The following is a 21,402-nucleotide window of genomic DNA, read 5'->3' as shown; positions in this document are numbered from 1 at the left end:
GTTTTTTTTCATATCGTAACAGCTTTGGTTAGTTCAGTTTCTAAACACTTTGAGACGTAGATTTTAATTTCGAGGTACATATTTATGTTGATTATACAGCAGTCCTGGTCCTCAAACCGTTTCATTGAATGCTATTGTTACCTACCCGCTATCATTAATTTTATTCTTTCCATGGCTCATCCAACATTCACCTAGTTAACGTACTTCAGCAACTCAAATTCGGCTCTTTTCGTACTATTTTCTACTAAAAATTTTTATGTACGGGTATAATTGAGTCAAAATCTTATCATTTAAGAACTATTGGTCGTTTTTTTCGTCTTCTGAAACAATTACATGTAGTTCAGTCTCTGTGACTCTTAAATCTTCCAACTTCGGCACCTTCCAATGTAACTCTTCAATATTTTGTAAAGTTAGGTCCTTTGTTTCTGGTAACATTATTAAAGCTATTATCATTCCGTATGCAGAAAAAAGTCCGTAAATACAATATGCGCCATGTAGCCCCACTGTGGAAAACAGATGAGGTAATGTTTTCAGCTGTAGAGCAATACTTAACGACATAAACAATGTTGTTATCACTGTACATACATCTTTATACTTCAATGGAAATATTTCTCCAGATATAATGCAAACTATTGGAATAGTCCCCGCTCCTACTGTAAATGTCAATAAATAAACTAACGCTGCTCCTATGAAATTGTGGTCAAATGGCAACCACTGCTTCGCTTTGGCAAAATAGTATGCAGCGGTAATGAAATAGGCTAGAATATTCAAGTTGATGAATATTTTTATCATTAGTCTTCTCTTAATTTTAGTGTTGAACACAGTCGCGAGTAAAGTTGATAATATTCTCAAGATGTCCGTTGATAATAACATGAACGTAATATTCACGTCTTTGCTAATTAGTACTTTGTATATATCAGCTCCGTATGCGTCCATCATAATTGCTCCACACCAAGCATTGCAAATAGTTAGATGTATCATCACAAGCAACGGTTTATAGAATTCCGATTTCCTTACTATCAGACGGATTTTTCGAACCTTATCTCTAAATGTTTCATTTGAATTTAATGCGTTAGCTGTTTTAGTTAAAGCAGCTTTCTTGATCATTGCTTGCAACTCTTCTTCTTCATCAAAACCTCTTAACCAATGAAAGACTCGTCTGCATTCGATGTACTTGCCACAACTTGCCAAGAATATTGGTGACTCCGGAGAATATATCACCAGAATAGAATCCACTACTGCAATACCAAGACAGAAGAAGGCAGTATTGTTCCACGATAAACATGATCCAACAGTGTGAACTACTAATCCTCCAGATAACATAGTAAAAGTCATCATAGTCAGGAATGCTCCTCTATATTTCGGAGTTGTATATTCTCCTATTAATATTGCACTGGAAAGACTTGAAATTCCCATTCCTACGCCTTGAATGAATCTTCCAATTATAATGCATGCTACGTTTGGAGCTAAAGCGATGCAGGCCCAACCTAGGACCATGAGAAGTGCACTTATAAGGTTTGCATATCTTCGCCCACATTTATTTATCATGAATAGGACAGATAAGAAACCAAAAATTGTGGTTATCGGTACAATGGACGCTGAAAAAAAACGACATTGTTATTATCAAATAGAAAACAGATTAAAATCCAAAAAAAAATAACTTTGAACTGATACTCACCAATCCAAGAAGCGGTTGCATCATCAAGAATAATAGTAGGATGATTCCTTAGTTGAGGAAGGATAATGGTGGTGAATCCTATCACCAAACTGTGCTCCATCGAACTGAGCGACACTCCGGCGCATACTATAAACTGTAATAAAGAGAAATTAGTTTAAAATAAATTATTCACATAAATGAAATCACGTCTTTTCCCAAAGGGATTATCAGCACTCACAATAATATCAAATATATATATTTATTGCCCTTTTGGCAAGACTAAGAATTACATGACCTCATATCCTAGAGGGCTTGTAAATCACTGAGAATATTTATTTAAAAAAAAAAAACACAAACCTGTCGAAACAAGGGCCGTACTTTACTGTTGGAATCCATTTTAAATCGTTTAAAAACCACAGGTTTACATGACTTTTATTTACTCCTGTTTTCTTTTTCAAATTTTCTTATTAATTTTGTAAAAGTAGACAATATAATAACTTAAGTTTTTGTCCATTAGTGAAGCGCCAAAATGTCTTTTTTAAAGATCATTTCAAAAACTTGCAATCGCAATATTATTCTAAACTATTGCAAATAAGTAAAGCGTGTCTAACTTTCCTATCGTAATGAATTAAAATAACGCCACGAGATAAACTGCAAAATACTCTTTTGTTAAAGTAGATGAAATTTACTTAGTACATTTATTTTTAGTGGTTCCATACATTTTCTGCCAATTCAGCTTGTCATTAGATGAACTTATAATATTTTTGTCTGTTCTTTATCTGTCTTGCGTATATAATTGCGTATGTATTAATTTTTAAGAAAGTACATTTTACTGTTTTAGGCAAATTGAATAGATGTAACAAGAAGGGGTTAATAATAAAGGTCGTTTTCGTATCTATAGTATCAGTATGATGTTCTACAGTAAAATCTATTATATTATCATAATACACCAGACTTAAGTGCTGGTCGTCGTCCTTTCCTCATTCTAGCGGAACCTAGGGTTTGCCTTTAGCCGAAATCCTCCCCTAACTTTATAGAGGAACCTATCCCGTATTTTATCAGTGAATCAATCAGTCAATTGATTGAAAAATTGACACATGTAGTTACCTAAATGTGCAGATTTCCTCACGATGATTTTTCTCACCGTAAGGGCATCGGTCAGCAATGAGTCATTAGTAGGCTTTGAACATTTGCATCACTCTTTTTATTCGATCACTGACTCTCTCTAAATATTCATTTATTATAAAGGTTTTTTAAATAGAATGCAGAACTTAAGCCATTAATCTTTTAATGGGCGATAAATATTCGCGCATGTTCTACTGAAGGCCGTGAAATTCATAAATACACAATACAAATATCTAATGCGTCTTATTATTATTATTTTTTTAAATATAGATACTTGTTTTTCACATTAAAGCAAAGAAATAAAAAGGAGGAGAAAAAACGTCTTACATATTATGTACTCAGCTTCACTTCTTTGGTAAATAATGTCTAGACTTAAAAAAATCCGAATTTTCCATCTCGAGCTGACCGGGAACCAAACCCGATACGCCCAGTTAAATGTTGAGTAAAATCTCCTTACATAGGTTGAAATTGTACCCGATTTTTAATAAATAAGAAATAGGTGAATTATTCGTTTTATAAACAGAATTGAAATGTAGTTCATGTGTCATGGTGTAAATTTTTGCTAAATATATATATTTCTCGTATCATATAAATATTGTTTCGTTTGATCTGCACACTCTAAGTTATATTAAATATACTACAGTAGTTACTGCGCGAAGACGCTGTCAGGAATTTATTTAATCTAGAAATAGAAAGGTTGGAGGAAGCAAGGAACCCAAACGTAGGAGTATTAATTCCCTTGATATTCAAACTAAATATAAATCTACTCTTTATATTCTTATAAGTGTATTTTCATATCGTTTAGGAGGGAGTTTAATATATTGATACATTTGCAGGAAACTTCTTCCCCGTAGAATCTTCAATTATATTGAATTCCCGTTTATCCGATTACATAGTGAAAGCAGAAAAAGTAGCCTATGTCTTACATTTATAACAAGATTCATCAGAATTAGTTGAGTGGTTAAACTAATTTGCATTAAAAATACTAGTTGAATAAATAAGGAGGCTATTTAATAGCCTATAACGTTTTTGTTCATTACCTTAACATAAGTTTAGGATAAATTAACCTATTCATCTTTTCAAAATTATGTAACTTTACCAACACGAAGATTACCCTTCTTCCAAGATGATTAAGTGATAAAAAAAACACGAAAAAAACATCTTAAAATGTTTCTTAATCATCTGCTAATCTTCATTAAGTTAATGGACGAAAATAATTTGTCTGATTGACGCCTTCAGTTGCTTCTACGTCAAGTATAATTATCACAAATTATAAGACGGCTCAAAAGTACATCTCTGAAATGATGTGATTTAGTTTGTACCTAGATAATTTAATAGAAACTAAGAGCGTCGGTAGTCGAATGGTTAACTGCCCGGTTAAATGCGTGTGCGCAAAAAGGCACAGGTTCGAATCCCACCCCGGCCATGTACCAATGACTATTTTCGGAGTTATGTACTCATTAGTTCGAATAATAAACGATGCTTTTACAGTGAGGAAAACATCGTGAGAAAACCTGTACATTCAGGGAACTGGATATGTAACCATGGTCGATCCAATACAGGTTAGATTCCCATTCAAAGGTTGATGAAGATAGATGGGAGTCGCTTCGTGTAATAACCTGACTCACCAAATCCAGGATCCATGGTCATTAGCATAACCCGGGCTCGTCTCTAAAGTGGTGAGAATGAAACCAGAACTGAAGCCAGGAGAAAGATGGATAAAATAGAAACTTATCTGGATCGTAGTATGATTAATAGTTTTTATAAGGAAAATCGTTCATTTTATTAAAAAGACTGTTGGCTCTGTCTACCCCGTAAGGGATATAGACATGAATATATGTATGTATGTGATCACATCCACATTATTAACTTGTTTAAATATATTTTAAGAAGCAAAATGTATAAATCTTTCATGTTAGATAACCGGATGTCCTTATATGACAGACTACATTCGTGGACTACATAAAAAATTAATATCAAATTATAAATTTAGTCTTCTTTCACGTTGTTGCGTAAGGTAAGATCTTCAAGAGTTACGTTGGCAAAGAGTTTTTTTAAATCCCTACGGTAATGAAGCCCATGGAGAAGTAGTATTTCACAATATTGAAATACTCGTAAAATTAAACAAATCCTCGAATTCCACACAAAAATACTTTCTTATATCAAGAACGAACGCTCAATGCCCATACATTATTTATCAGAGAAAACAACGCGCGTAAATTGTTTGAACAGTTAATGTCAATCAAATAGAAAGTTCTTATTAATCTGATCAACAATTTTCGTGGAACAGATAAATAAAACGAATATAGAAAGGTCACGGTGCCGTGTGGTTTCTGGCACGTTAGAGTACAACCACTTCATATCTTTCCCATGAATGTCGTTAAAGGCGACTAAGGGATAGGCTTTTAAACTTGGGATCCTCTTTTAGGCGATGGGCTAGTAACCTGTCACTATTTTTATCTCAATTCCATCATGAAGCCATGTAAGCTGAACGTGGCCTTTCTGTCTATCCGATACTGTTGCTTCTGTCTACTCCGCAAGGGGTATAGACGTTGTATAAGTATGTAGAAAGGTCAAAAGACATACATCATTAGGTACGTATTCCATCTTCTTCCACGTAAGAGGCGACTAAGGATGAATCACGAGACAATCCAAATTTTTGTATAACCAAAAATGTATCTTTCATTTATACGAGGTTATATTACGATGAGAGTTAGATACTGATTTTTTTTTATTACTTATCAGATGTAAATTTAAAACACGAAACTTTATCCTTTACGGCGTAGAAATCAAGAGCAGACATCACAAGTCTGTCCCAACATCATCATTTTCCACGGACGTCAAAAAAAGCTCAAACGCGCACTGTGTTAGATAGATATGTACGAGTATATCGTGTTTTTCTGAGCTCTTCCCCATTTACCGCATTAGCAGAATGGAGCATTTGCGGGGAATTTCATTAGTCATCCCGGCTGTAGTCCTGATAGATTCCTTCCCCGCACGTACCGAAGATGTCGGTGTAGTCCCCTTTGTACCTGTCAGATGACGAAACACATTTAATAATAGATAGAATTGTTATGATGATAAAACATCTTCAGAGAATTATTGCGAAAATATCGGAAGTTGTCGGTTTTTTATTATTCAATAAATCACAATTTTTAGTCTTTAACACAAAGATGTTTGCTTTTATCTCTCAATTGTTGCTGTTCATAATAAAAAGGTAAACGAGACAATGAACTTGTGATTCTTCTTTTAGGCGACAGGCTAGCAAACTGTCACATATGAATCTCTATTTCGTCTTTTAGCCGGATGGCTTTTAAAAGAGTAAAAGACCGTGTTCACCTATCCAGGTGAACACGGTCTTTTACTCTTTTAATTTTAATTGGCTTATCTCTTATTTGCAGAGAAGCCTGAGGAGCGGTTAAGATACAATCCTGAGTCAAGGTTTTACACGAAGTGACTCCCGCCTGGCCTACATAATCTTTACAATTAACCGTAATTTCGGATCATGATTACATATTATTATTGCCTGAAAGTATAAATTTCCTCACTTGTTCTTCGCGCTAGGGGCAAATCATGATAACCAATAGGAACACAAGATGCTCCGAGACAAATATGGCGGGGTCGGGTTGAATTTTGAATTGGATCTTCATTAATTATTTACAAAGCGAATTGTTGGTAAATAGGGCGCGTAAGTGAGATCTGGTTTGTGTTGTGTATAGGTTGTTTCTGGAGTAGATCTCATTATTATTTCCTTGTACCGATAAATACCTAATAGTACACTGTTTTTGTATATAGGTAGTCACAAATAAGTAGATATAACAACTACTTGCTATATTTTATATGCAGCACACTGCCCTAACGCATGTTAAGTAAATATTCATCCAATTTGGAATTTGAGTTGAAAGTGGATTATTGTGTTTAGTGGTTATTTTTAGCAAAAAGCTTGTGTAACTAACAAAATTCATAATTTTAACGATTTACATACAAATTTTCAGTAATATACGGAAGGCATATCTATGTTAACCACGTTCTTGTAATTACACATTACCAGAGTTTAGTGCCCGTTTTCCACATAACACGTCCTAAATGAATACCACAAAACTTTAGCCGAACGTAGCAAAGTTTGTAGATTTTTCCTGGATGTTTTTCTAACCTATTGTAAGAAAATCGTGATCGAGGATAGTTTTAGGGATATAAAAATATTAAATATGTTTTCTTTTAATATCGAACAAATAAAAAATATACTTTTAAAAGTGGCCAGCTCAATTTGTCCGTTTTTAAACATGTTCGATATTCAAAACATTTCGCAGTAGGTAGTCGCCTTCAAGGGCCAAATGGCGCGAAATGGTGTTGTCAAATAGGCGGCCATGTTTGTTTTGTTACGTGTCAACTGCCCCTGGAAGTGGCGGCGTGGTGTCAACAATTTGGATATCCACCCTTGTCAATGTGGAGCCATCAACTGGTGTGTTTACCCTACTACTAGTGGTGATAGAAAAGTTGCTTAAGTTTCGTACACATTGAATTTTTTTAATAGTATATACATAAAGTCACGTCTATAACCCTTGCGGTGTTGAATAGATTTAAAAAAACTGAAAGGCTTCCTTCAGGTGTATGGCTCTATGATGAAATTGAGATTAATGCCAAGAGTAATGCCAACTTTATAAGCTTTGTCATCTATTCCTTTGTCATCTGTTATGCAGGGCAAAGATTATGAACTCATAAGCTCATATATATTTTTGTTATCAGACTCTTGGCATTTGTTCTGGTTGCGTCCACCCTGAGAGCCTACGGTTCCGGTTCTATTAAAAGGAAAACTTAACCTAGCTTGAATTGTTGCACTCAGTCATAGTTCTTATTGTATCGGCGCCTATGACATCAAAGGAGCTTGTTCTGTTTTCAAGCTTTTATTTATTTATTCAACTTGACTTAGCCGAAAAGCACAAGCATCTACTTAATTTCCTAACAAATTGTTTAAGCTAAAATTGAATGATGTTCTCCGACGTGACAAAGCCAGCATGTTATTGTATAGGCTTACCTGTCATTATAAGGTTTAACTCCAAATTGTAAGCTGCCTCAATTAGAGTTACACCGGGTATTAAAACGTAATCCTGTAGGAAACAGGCGCATGTGCGACGTTTCGTAAACACATGTTACTGGGATACAAATTGATTAAGTCTATGATAAGTTTCAATTTTACTGCTTAGACATAATAATGTAATTTCTTGTGTTCCTTAATTTCTTTGGGTTCGTTACATATTGATGATAAATGTTTGTGAGTGTCAAATAAACGATTGTTCTTTCTTTATTTTTTTCTTCTTTACCTTCTTTTTTCCTTCTTATTCCTTCTTTTCACGATCTTTCTATCTTTTTCTTTCTTCCTTTTTCTTTCTTCCTTTCATTCTTTCTTTTTCCTTTCTTACATTCAACCAACAAATAAAAATATGTTTTAACAAAAATCATCTAAATTAATTCGTAAGTAAGATATAAACCTACAAAAACAACATAGGTACCTGAAGACTTTGCCCCATAATACAAAATCTGGTACTTATTTTGGGGCTGGTCAAACTGTGTTAGTAATTTATTCAACTATAAATAGTCTTAAAAGGAAACGCATCTATAAAAAACATTACTGATGGTACGGTTTTCCTGAAATATTAATAAAATAATTCAATAAGTGTCAAAGCGAAAAATTTTGTATTACGTAATAAATATAAGAAGATAGTGTGAATATAACTTTACCTTATAGAGGGTAACGGTACTTCAGTAATAATAAATGTGACGGGTCAGACCGGGACTTATTTATTTAGAATTATTTCTGTTTTTTAAACGGTTTTATTTAGCTCACCCCGTTTGTTTTATTTATTCTTGGGTCAAATTTAGTAATTCAAATTTCACCCTCTTCCTGTCAACCGATTAATCTGAAATTTTGTATACACTTTGGATTTTGGTGACAATATAATTATGTTTATTCATTATCATTATAAATTCAAGATGGCCGCCGTTACAAAATGGCGGATAATTTAGGTTTCATTAATCCCATCAATATGGGTATCAAATGAAAGGGCTCAACAAGCAGAATACAATATACTATAAAAAATTTAAATCCAAGATGGCGGCCTCTACAAAATGGCGGATAACTTAGGTTTTATCAATCCCATCAACATAGGTATCAAATGAAAGGTCTCAACAAGTAGAATACAATTTACTATTCAAAATTAAAATCTAAGCAGTGGGATAAAATGTAGCCTATGTTACTCCTGAAGGTTAAGTCTATCCCTGTGCCAAATTTCATTCAAATCGGTCCAGTAGTTTTTGAGTTTATTCGTTACAAAAACAAAAAAACTAAAAACTAGAAAATAAAAATAGGTAAAAAAACTTTTTAAGTTAAACGGTTTTATGTTAAACATACATTGCAATGTTTAATATAAATGTACTAAAAACCAAAAAATAATAAAATAGATACAGTCGTGGGAATTATAAACATATGCATAGACTAGACTAAAATAAAACCGTGGGGCACGTCAATTGTCTACAATCGTTGATTAAAATGTTTGTTTTGTAATGTTACACTATAATTAGGCAGTTGTTCAACCGACAACGATGGACGTGTGATAAGTAGGGCTAGAATGTGGAAACAAGTTAGCAAGCTCGATTAAGCGAGTTTTAGGGTTTAATAATGTTGAGCGAGTAGTACTTTTATCATAAGTTTTGTCGATTAAAGACAAACTACGAGCAGTGAAACGATTCCTCGCTAGCCAGCAAAATAGTAAGTAATTTGCGCACCGTCTGCGGGCCAACTGCCTAACCACGAATTAAACGATTCTTCTATCGCACATTAAGTCTATAATTTGTAGACAATTGACGTGCCCCACGGTTTTATTTTAGTCTAGTCTATGCATATGTTTATAATTCCCACGACTGTATCTATTTTATTATTTTTTGGTTTTTAGTACATTTATATTAAACATTGCAATGTATGTTTAACATAAAACCGTTTAACTTAAAAAGTTTTTTTACCTATTTTTATTTTTTATTCACCTTTTATATACGTACTAGAGAACGCCCGCAGCTCCACCCGTGTGAAACGGAAATGCCCGCTGATTTCCGTTCCCGCGGTAATTTGACAAAGGTTAGAAATTTGAAAAATCATAACAAACATACATACATATAATCACGTTTATTTCCCTTGCGGGGTAGACACAGCCAACAATCTTGTAAAGACTGATAGGCCACGTTCGGCTGTTTGTCTTATTGATAGAATTGAGATTCAAATAGTGACAGGTTGCTAGCACATCGCCTAAAAGAAGAAGAAAACAGATATATAAATTCCTGCCGTGTGGTTCCCCCACCAGTACAAAAAAGAATAGGACCACTCCATGTCTTTCCCACGGATTTCGTAAAAGGCGACTAAGGGTTAGGCTTACAAACTAAGGATTCTTTTTTAGGCGATGGGCTAGCAACCTATCACTATTTGAATCTCAATTCTATCATTAAGCCAACTAGCTGAGCGTAGACTATCAGTATTTTCAAGACTGTTGGCTCTGTCTACCCCACATGGGATATAAACGTGACCATGTATGTTTGTATGTAAATTTCTGCATCAAGCAATTAAACTAACTAACATATTGTACAAATACCATCATCATATTGCTATTAAATTATATGAAAGCCATACACCGGAGCTGTAATTCAATCCTCTATAGATATAGAATATAGAACTCGTATCAAACGCATGAAACACACGGCAATTATATTTAATGGCCGCTAGAGGTCCCCGTGGAAGAAACATTTATAAGGATTCTTTACTCATTTTGTGAGTCATTGATATATGTAACATAGAAATCGACGTATATATAAAAATACTAAAGTAGGTTCGCGGCTACGAAAAACGGAATATCCCGCCATTTTCCGTTACCGTAAGAATTTTAAGAAATATCGCAAAGCAAATGAGAAATCTACACGTCAAATTTCAAATCTACAGTCTTATGTGTCAGTCAGTCAGTCATAAATAGGTGTCCTGTTTTATTTTATAGAATGGAGTGATCACGAGTAGTGAGAAGTTATAGTGCTACAATAGATGGTTTCAAGTTCAATATAGCATTTCTATTGTGTTCTATTATTCCGAATTCTATGGTACAAGTACTGGATTTTGCCTAAATCGACGCTCTTGTGAATCGAGTTCTTTAGATTATAATATTTGATTAACTAATTCAAGGCTTAGGTCAATCAAAAAATCAACGAATCGAATCCGAGGCCATGTGACTGAGGAGCAAACTTATTATGTAAGAAATTATGTTGTAATTTCTTATATCTATTCCTATGCCAAATCACAAAAGTCACTTTTTTAAACGGTTTTATTTAGCTCACCCCGTTTGTTTTATTTATTCTTGGGTCAAATTTAGTAATTCAAATTTCACCCTCTTCCTGTCAACCGATTAATCTGAAATTTTGTATACACTTTGGATTTTGGTGACAATATAATTATGTTTATTCATTATCATTATAAATTCAAGATGGCCGCCGTTACAAAATGGCGGATAATTTAGGTTTCATTAATCCCATCAATATGGGTATCAAATGAAAGGGCTCAACAAGCAGAATACAATATACTATAAAAAATTTAAATCCAAGATGGCGGCCTCTACAAAATGGCGGATAACTTAGGTTTTATCAATCCCATCAACATAGGTATCAAATGAAAGGTCTCAACAAGTAGAATACAATTTACTATTCAAAATTAAAATCTAAGCAGTGGGATAAAATGTAGCCTATGTTACTCCTGAAGGTTAAGTCTATCCCTGTGCCAAATTTCATTCAAATCGGTCCAGTAGTTTTTGAGTTTATTCGTTACAAAAACAAAAAAACTAAAAACTAGAAAATAAAAATAGGTAAAAAAACTTTTTAAGTTAAACGGTTTTATGTTAAACATACATTGCAATGTTTAATATAAATGTACTAAAAACCAAAAAATAATAAAATAGATACAGTCGTGGGAATTATAAACATATGCATAGACTAGACTAAAATAAAACCGTGGGGCACGTCAATTGTCTACAATCGTTGATTAAAATGTTTGTTTTGTAATGTTACACTATAATTAGGCAGTTGTTCAACCGACAACGATGGACGTGTGATAAGTAGGGCTAGAATGTGGAAACAAGTTAGCAAGCTCGATTAAGCGAGTTTTAGGGTTTAATAATGTTGAGCGAGTAGTACTTTTATCATAAGTTTTGTCGATTAAAGACAAACTACGAGCAGTGAAACGATTCCTCGCTAGCCAGCAAAATAGTAAGTAATTTGCGCACCGTCTGCGGGCCAACTGCCTAACCACGAATTAAACGATTCTTCTATCGCACATTAAGTCTATAATTTGTAGACAATTGACGTGCCCCACGGTTTTATTTTAGTCTAGTCTATGCATATGTTTATAATTCCCACGACTGTATCTATTTTATTATTTTTTGGTTTTTAGTACATTTATATTAAACATTGCAATGTATGTTTAACATAAAACCGTTTAACTTAAAAAGTTTTTTTACCTATTTTTATTTAACCTTATTCGTTACAGAAATTCAAAATTACAATTATTTTGCATATAATATAAAAATACACAAATATGTACTTAGAAACTTTAAAAAATATACAACCTTAATACCATCACCACGTGGTAATAAAGGAAATACATAATTGGTACAAAGAAGTCACGCGTCCTACACGCTTTCAAAAGGGCTTGGTACTTCACTCGCTTATTAAAAACGAGAGACTCCAACCGGTTATAACAGGATAAAGGGCTGGGATATATTGGATAATGTAAGACTGAAAACAGGAATTTTACACGCTCAGGGTTCATTTGCGTGAGTATGGAACGTCGTAATTTACTTTTATAATTATGGTTTCGATGGATAAGTATATACCTAAAATATAAATAAATAGTACATATAAATGCCGTGTGGTTCCCGGCACCATTGAAAAAGAAAAGGAGCACTCCATCTCTTTCCCATGGATGTCGTAAAAGGCAACTAAGGGATAGGCTTACAAACTTGGGATTCTTCTTTAGGCGATGGGCTAGCAACCTGTCACTATTTGAATCTCAATTCTATCATTAAGCCAAATAGCTGAACGTGGCCATTCAGTCTTTTCAAGACTGTTGGCTCTATCTACCCCGCAAGGGATATAGACGTGACCATATGTATGTATAAATAATTGATTAGGATTAATTTCGTATGAACATCATTGTCCTGGCATTAGTCCCGGTTGCGTCCTCACCTGTCTGGAGAGGTGGGTCTATGAACTAAGTATCGTTGACAAGCCTTGATTGATTATTTTTTTATTTCGGTTGGTGTAATCTTGAAATGAATCTGGAAGTAGAACAAAAAGTGCAAATGTCTTTGGACCAACGTTTTTTTTATTTACGGAAACGTCGTCATATTGCTTCACTTAAATATAAGAGAAAACTTATTGATTGACTTACTGATTGACATATCAATGTACCCCTGAGCAGAGATTTGAGATATTTTGGTTCTTCTAGTTCAAAAATGCTTTATGTAGTCTTGGGGAGAAAAGAAAATATTCCAAAAAAATTAAGATGAAACAGAAATTGACTGGGTTAGTTTTACACGTACAGTAGTCTTCTTATAATTTAAAAGAAAATATGATAATTTGAACATTATGTAAAGCAGGTCACGGTCATCCACTAGCTACTTGTGTGTGCCTTGAAACCTAATTAATAAGAAACCGTACAATTTTTCTGTCATGAGTTAACAGAATTTTAAATGACTTACTTATTACATTGTTACTTTTGAAATAAGTTTAGATAATATAAAATGAACTTGAACGATAAATTCGTCCTTCGTGCTTGATCATAAATTTATATTACAAGTCACGTAGGGTTTTGTTTTCGGTATAAATTATTGTATGCTGTTTGTTATAGATTAAATACTCCCCCATATAGTTGCCTGAATGCGCAGGTATCCTTGTTGTAAGATCATTGCTATTTCGGATTATGTTTCCACATCCAGTTGCTTTATTGTACAAATTTCCTCTCAATATTTTATTTCACGCAAGATTAATCAAACCAATCTCATAACGAGGCCTTGGTCCGTAACCACGATAAGAATTGAACCTATACCACGACCACCACGCTCTTTCATGATAGAAAAGTGACATCCCTAACTTTATTTCATTCGAATATCAATCAATCACGAATATTAACAAATCTTTGATGATGACATTATATAATTATGATTGTGGTATTCAATATATTCTAAACACGTTTCATCAGTCTTTCATTTTCTGCTTTTCTCTGCGACTCCGACCTCATTAAAATATAGCCTTCAGTAGACTAAAGTTGTATATAAAATGGATATCAGTGCACAAAATGGGTAAGATTTTAAATTAAAAAAACCAAACTGGCCTGCAAAATTATACATAAATACATACATATCGTAACCTATATCCCTTTCGGGGTAGACAGAGCCAATAGTCTTGAAAAGACTGAGTGGCCACGTTCAGCTATTTGGCTTAATGATAGAATTGAGATTCAAATAGTGACAGGTTGCTAGCCCATCGCCTAAAAAAGAATCCCAAGTTTGTAAGCCTATCCCTTAGTCGCCTTTTACGATATCCATGGGAAAGAGATGGAGTGGTCCTATTCTTTTTTGTATTGGTGCCGGGGACCACACGGCACTATACAAAAATATAATCAGTATGTTTATTGGTTCCTGATGTAAGATTTACCTGCTCCTCCGGCTCACATATTGCATTTATCTTGCCATTGTCATAGAATAAGTAGGTCGCTTAATCAGACAGAGCAGAGATCGAACAGTTAAGACGGCTGCTTACAAAAGCGTGATGAACCACGTTCATACCCATTGCAGCAATGTGCCGATGTCTCTTTTCTGAATTATAAACATTAGATTGCTAACCGTAGCTCTTACAGCGAGGGAACTAAGTTAGGTAACCTAAATTCAGGCAACTATCCATTACAGGACAAGTCAGACGTCAGTCGCTTTGTGTAAAAACCTGATTTACCTAATCCTGAATCGTGACAACAAGCGCATCTCTGACTCCGCATCAATGAAATAGTTGTTTTATTAACTACGTATTTAAATTCCCTTTTCTATTTTGTGTGGTTCCCGGCACCACTGCAAAAAAGAATAGGAACACTCCATCTCTTTCCTATGGATGTCGTAAAAGGCGACTAAGGGATAGGCTTACAAACTTAGGATTCTTTTTTTAGAGTGATGGGCTAGCAACCTGTCACTATTTGAATCTTAATTCTATCATTAAGCCAAATAGCTGAGCGTGGGCTATCAGTCTTTTCAAGACTTTTTTCTCTGTCTAACCCACATGGGATATAGACGTGACCGTATGTTTGTATTTCTATTTTGTTTAAGTTGTATTTTTATCATTATCATATACAGGGCTACACCAATGGACTTACGTTATGTTAAGATCATGCGTTTTGCCATGTGGACCATAGGCTCTTGGCCGGGCAGAGAATTGGGCGAAAGAGTATGGCGGATCTCCGAGTACTACATATACTACCTCCACGTCCAGGCTTTGACCGCCTTGATACCAGTAATATTCTACGTCGCCCACGAAGCTAAGAAGATCCCGTTCCTGATATTAGGACATAATTGTATTACTCTGTGTCTGTCTTTTGCCAGCACCGTACGTTACATCTAATTATAAAATTGATATGCTGTAGGGAAGATAAAACTTAGTCATAATAAAAATGTGTATCTCCGTTTAATCATAGTATGTGCAAACAAATTTTCTTCCCGCGTCTGTAAAAGTCAACGAAGGGAAAGTAATAACCTCGAGATGCTTTCAGGCGATGGGCTAGCAAACTATAACTATCTGAATCTCAATTTCATTATTACATATAACCTGAGTCATCCGGGTGAACAAATTCAGATGAAATTTGAGAGATAGATAGTCTAAAAAAGTAGCGCTTTGAAGTCACTACCAATCTATATAATTATATTTATTATATGGTAGTGACGTAAATTGTGTTAGTCTAAAGTATAAGTAGACTCGTGTTCATATGTTAATTTAATATTTAAAGAATCCCAGCTCTAAAATTTATATTGTCAAATCAGTATTACTAAAAGCTTTCCGGTATATTATCAATGATTTCATATAAACGAATTTATTTTATATAAGTTTTTTTCATTCTGATTGCTTTTAAAGCAAGTTTTATTGACAATCCAAAAATATTTAATAATATGAAACACATGTTTGCAGGCAAAAATGTCGCTTTTGTGTATTCGCAAAAGATATCGTGAATACGGAAAAATGTTTTTTTTGAAAATGCATTTGATTTATTTCAAAAATAAATCGGAATACGCAATGAAGGTAAATATTTTAATTAAGTGTAACGGAACTTGAACTTACTATCCATACCATTATAAATAATTAAATTTGATTAAGAATTATATTAGTTAACAGAAATTTCAACAAATTACCTGTTTAATATGTAAAAAATATACAAACTAATTACCTTAACTTTTTTATAGAATCGTCTGAAAGCAAATCCAAATACCTACAAAAAAGTCCAATCACTTCCCCTTAGTCGCCTATTACTTCGGATTCTCCTTGTAGGCGATATGCTAGCAACCAGTTACCAGTTACGAGTAATAAGCCATACAGATGAACGTCACCTTTATTTTTTTCTAGAGTGTTTACGTGTTCTACGTGTGTAGTGTAAATAGACTTGATTATATCTATGTATATACCTAATCCAAATTCTTATTTTTCAGACACATCTTCAAGTACACAGGATATCAGAATTCTGCACTTTCTACTTAGTGTCTATGCTTGCAGCCACGATAATTTTTTTCAACACCGGCCCTATATACGTGAATTACTCCGAAGGGCTGTATCGCACTGGAATTCCCGAGAATTCCACGAAGGTTTACGCCCACGCTGCTTATTATAGATTCCCGTTCGAATGCAATTATTTGACGAATTTCAAGAATTACATACTCGTCAGTCTTTTTACGTGGTGAGTTGCAAATATATAAATTAACCCTTTTTCGCGAAGAAGTGATTTATTGAGTAATATGTAAAAATACACTATGTTCTTCATATGTCACGTCTTATTCAAAAACTAATATATTAAATTAATGAGTTTTTTTTTAGCTTTCCAAACCCTAAATCTCTTCCTGTGAATTGTTATTAGGACGACTCAAGAACAGAAGTACTTATTAGTTGACGACGATAGAATAAAGGGAATAGGAAAGGAAAAAAGTACACCTAATTTTAATCTAGAAAGCAAAAACAAATATAAAAAAATTAAATAAATAAATTAACCTAGTAACCTACATACTTCTTTTTTATAATTTCAGGAACATATCGTACTTCTGTGGGTCGTTTCTCACAATACTCGATTGTTATTTATACATAACAGTATTTCATATTTGGGGGCATTTTAAAATTTTGATCCACGATTTAGAAATGATCCCAAAGCCATTGCCCAATCCTGGAAAGAGTACCGAAGAACTATTACTGGATAAATACAGTGCCGAAGAATCTAAGCAAGTAAATGAAAAATTAAAGCGATGCGTTGACTACCATCGTCTTATAATAGGGTAAGTAATAAAGTAAATGTTTATATATAAATTGGCATTCCAACTTATATTATACATGCTAAAGTAAGTTTATTTGTTTGATGACTATTCAAGCGTTATCTACTGAACCAATCTTTTTGAAATGTTGCGTACATATAATTAAGAGTCTGGAGGACTTATGGTGCTTTTAGTCCCATTAAAAAATATAGTTACGGTAGGATTTGCGAAAAAACCTGGTGGCGCTAAATACGTTATTTAATAGGTTTCACTAGATACGTTGCTTTTTGTTGGTGGCGTTAAATTCCGCGTGCGAAAACGGCTAAAAGCTAGTAAGAGAATTATCTATGAAATAGCAATTACATGAAAAATTAAAGATTAGACTTTTTGTATTTCTAGATTCACCAAAATGATGTCTGATGTATTTGGGTCCACTTTGATGATCTACACTGGAGTCATGTTGGTATTAACGTGCTTACTTCTGTTGGAATGCTCGTACATGGTGAGTTTTGAAAGTTTCTAAACACATGAATAAATATATTACTACTAAGTCTTGTAGCGAAAATATAATATATTGTGTCACCTGCTTCTCTTTCTACGCAGATTGTAGAAGTTGATGAAGGAATAAGCTTTTCATCTTGAGATAGTTCTTTAAGCTTGAATACTCTTACGGTGAGGAAACCTTCACATTCAGGCAACTGGATATTTAACCATACATACATACATAAAATCACCCCTCTTTTCCGGAGGGGTAGGTAGAGACATGTTTAACCATGATCGATCCAATACGGGTAAGGTTCCCCTGCAAAGTTTGTGAAGGTCTGAGTCGCTTCGTGAAAAACCTGACTCACCCAACTCAGGATCCATGGTCATAGGCATGGATACCCGGGCTCCTCTCCAGAGTGGTGAGAAGGCAACCAGGACTAAAACCAGGAAAAAGAAGACTTCCTTTAGGCCAAAGAATAGCATCCTATCACTATCTGTGGAACATTACACTACCAAATATTTTCTCTTTAAAAACCGGGTAGTGTTCGGAAATTGTCACTTTTGAATTGTATTAGAGTTTATCTATAGTACAACAAAAACTTAATGTTAGTGACCTAAATCTACACCAAAAAAAAGAACAAATTTTCCCACATATTTCTAACTAGAGGCCGCCCGCGACTTCGTCCGCATGGAAACCCTATCAATCCCGCGGGAACTCTGGGATAAAAAGTAGCCTATGTGTTATTCTGGGTCTTCAGCTACCTACATACCAAATTTCATGGTAATCGGTTCAGTAGTTTTTGCGTGAAAGAGTAACAAACATCCATACATCCATACAAACTTTCGCCTTTATAATAGTAGTAGGATGTAACAATACACATTTTTGTAATTAATTAACATTACTTCGCAAGAACACGGAGGCGTTCATGCGATACGGCCCGCTAACTTTGATGGTGTTCCAAGAACTTATACAGTTTGGTCTTGTGTTCGAACTCATTGGGACTGCGGTGAGTTTGTGTAATCACTACCTATATGTTTTACACACACACTACACACACACACACACACACTACACTTCTGTAATACACTACACACTACACTTCACTTCTGACTGAGAGTACGCTCCTGTGGTGTTACATATATTATTTTATATTATTTTCAAAATTATATTAGATGTTTATCGTTTAATTTCGAATGTCTTAAAAGGGAGATGTTAGAAGTACCCGTAATCGTTGAATATACCAATAAAAAAATAGGACCACTCCATCTCGTGCCCATGAATGTCGTTAAAGGCGACTAAGGCTTATAAATAAGAGATTCTTCTTTTAGGCGATGGGCTAGCAACCTGTCACTATTTCAATCTCAATTCTATCATTAAGCCGAACAGCTGAACGTGGCCTATCAGTCTTTACAAGTCTGTTGACCCTGTATACCCCGCAAGGCATATAGACGTGATAATATGTATGTATGCATGAAGAGAGTAATGAGCCCACAAATATTTGTGCCTAATAACATCAAATATTTCAAGTAGTTCAAAAATTATTTGGTACAAACAGTAACAGAAATATTTTCACTATTAATATGTTAAAAAGACTGTGTAAAATGTGGTATAAATGACTGAATATCAAATATAACGCCTCTAAGCGTTTAATTAAAATGTCAATGCCCATATATCGAATCAATACATCGCTCGAATACTCATCACAAAAGGACACGAGTATAATCGGATACAATTTAATTAACATTCATTTACAACACATTGGTAGGCGCAAATTTTAACAATATCAGTTTTGCTACTTATATAAAAATTTATGTGACTTCATACATACATACATACATATAGTCACATTTAGATATCCCTCATGGGGTAGACAGAGCCAACGGTCTTGAAAAGACTGATAGGCCACGTTCAGCTATTTGGCTTAATGATAGAATTGAGATTCAAGTAGGTTGCTAGCCCATCGACTAAAAAAAGAATCCCTAGTTTGTAAGCCTATCCCTTATTCGCCTTTTACGACATCCATGTGACTTCATGTTAAGTTTAATATTTCAGTTTATACTTGTAGCTGTAGTTCTTAAGATTAGCTTTTAACTATTTCTTTAAGATGATTAAATTATTTCTTTATTAAGATGCCGTAAAGGGCTTTTTATACAGGTATTATTAATCCAAATTCCGACTACATAAAATATAAACATGTTTTTTCAGGAATTGTTTTTAAATCTTCAAAATTAAGGCAAATGTAAAAGTCTTTGTATTGTTCTTACCAAATACTATATCAATGACAAAACCGTTAAAAGCTGTCAAATGATAATTAATTTGGCAGCTTTTTAGTGCACTATAAAAATTATTCATACTATTTACTCATGTTTAATTGTTACCGCATAATATTTCAGGAAACCGCGTATAGCTTATTAAATTTTGCCGAGTAAGTTTCTCTTCTCCGATTGACTTTTGTTAGAGATTTGTGAACGCAATCAAATTATATAGTCTGTGGTAGCTTCCCGCCCTTTTTGCTCTCGCTCTCTGGTATACATACGTCGATATCTGTGAACACTGTTTTTGTGCGCTAATTAATTGTAATAAAGTAATTTACATATCTATAACATCCAGTTTTTAATTTACTTGCTCTAAAATCATCAACTTTTTAGGGTGAAAAGCTCAAGAAAGTAGTATACGATTTGCCGTGGGAGTACATGGACAGACAGAACCGATTCATCGTGCTAATTCTACTGATGAACGTCCAGAAACCGGTGAGGGTGAAGGCTCTCGGAGTTACGGATATGGGTGTGGCTACTGTCGCTTCTGTAAGTAACTTTACCATCAAAATCAAATTACATACTTTAATGTTACATACATACATATCATCACGTCTATATCCCTTGCGGAGTAGACAGAGCCAACAGACTGGAAAACACTGAAAGGCTACTAAGAGTAACAGTAGAGTCAAAATGGCGCCAATGACCACGATTTAAGGAATTTTGTACCTACTTACAACTTAATCCAGATTATACTTGTTGCTTAAAATTTGTTAATAATTATTCCAGATAATAAAAACATCGCTGTCGTATTTCACCTTTCTACGAAAAATTGATTAATTTATGCAAGTAGAATAAACAAGAACAAAAATACTGGTTTCTTTTTCATTTATACCCATATTTTTCTCGCCATATTTAAATCCCGTTCCTATTTTCATCCTCAATTAAAAACTCTGGGCTTGGTTTAGTTTTTTTACTTTATAGTTTCAAATTACTAGTCTAGTGGTGAAGCAAAAACATAGTTTGCATGTGTAAGAGATACAGTTTTGTTCTCGTAGGGATTGTAATAGTCCAATAATGGAATAGCTTGTAAATTTGAGGTTTTTTTGTCTACCTGTCTCTATCTGAATTTCAATTCCGCTAAGCCATTTTGAAGAGATACATTGTTAGAAGAGTACATGAGTAAGAGATACAGTCTCTTCTTGCAGGGATTGTAGAAATCAAACAACGGAAAAGCTTGTAAATTTGAGGTTTTTTGGCAACCTGTCTCTATCTGAATTTTAATTCCGCTAAGCCATTTTGAAGAGA

The 21,402-nt window shown here is 34.1% G+C and overlaps 1 protein-coding gene across 1 annotated transcript; it reads left to right on the top strand.

Annotated features, from left to right (window-relative positions):
- Positions 1-14,140: 14,140 nt before the first annotated feature.
- LOC106130297 (odorant receptor 13a-like) lies at positions 14,141-20,965 on the top strand. Its single transcript, NM_001312668.1, is given in 9 exon segments — positions 14,141-14,163; positions 15,205-15,454; positions 16,031-16,141; positions 16,546-16,790; positions 17,134-17,376; positions 17,752-17,854; positions 18,750-18,845; positions 20,488-20,765; positions 20,767-20,965. Coding segments are annotated over 9 exon segments (1,413 nt in total). The 3' UTR covers positions 20,831-20,965.
- Positions 20,966-21,402: the final 437 nt, after the last annotated feature.

This window comes from Amyelois transitella, chromosome 15, assembly GCF_032362555.1.
Source record: "Amyelois transitella isolate CPQ chromosome 15, ilAmyTran1.1, whole genome shotgun sequence".
In the NCBI taxonomy this organism is placed as follows: Eukaryota; Metazoa; Arthropoda; class Insecta; order Lepidoptera; family Pyralidae; genus Amyelois; species Amyelois transitella.
This window is presented reverse-complemented; position numbering and strand designations above follow the sequence as displayed.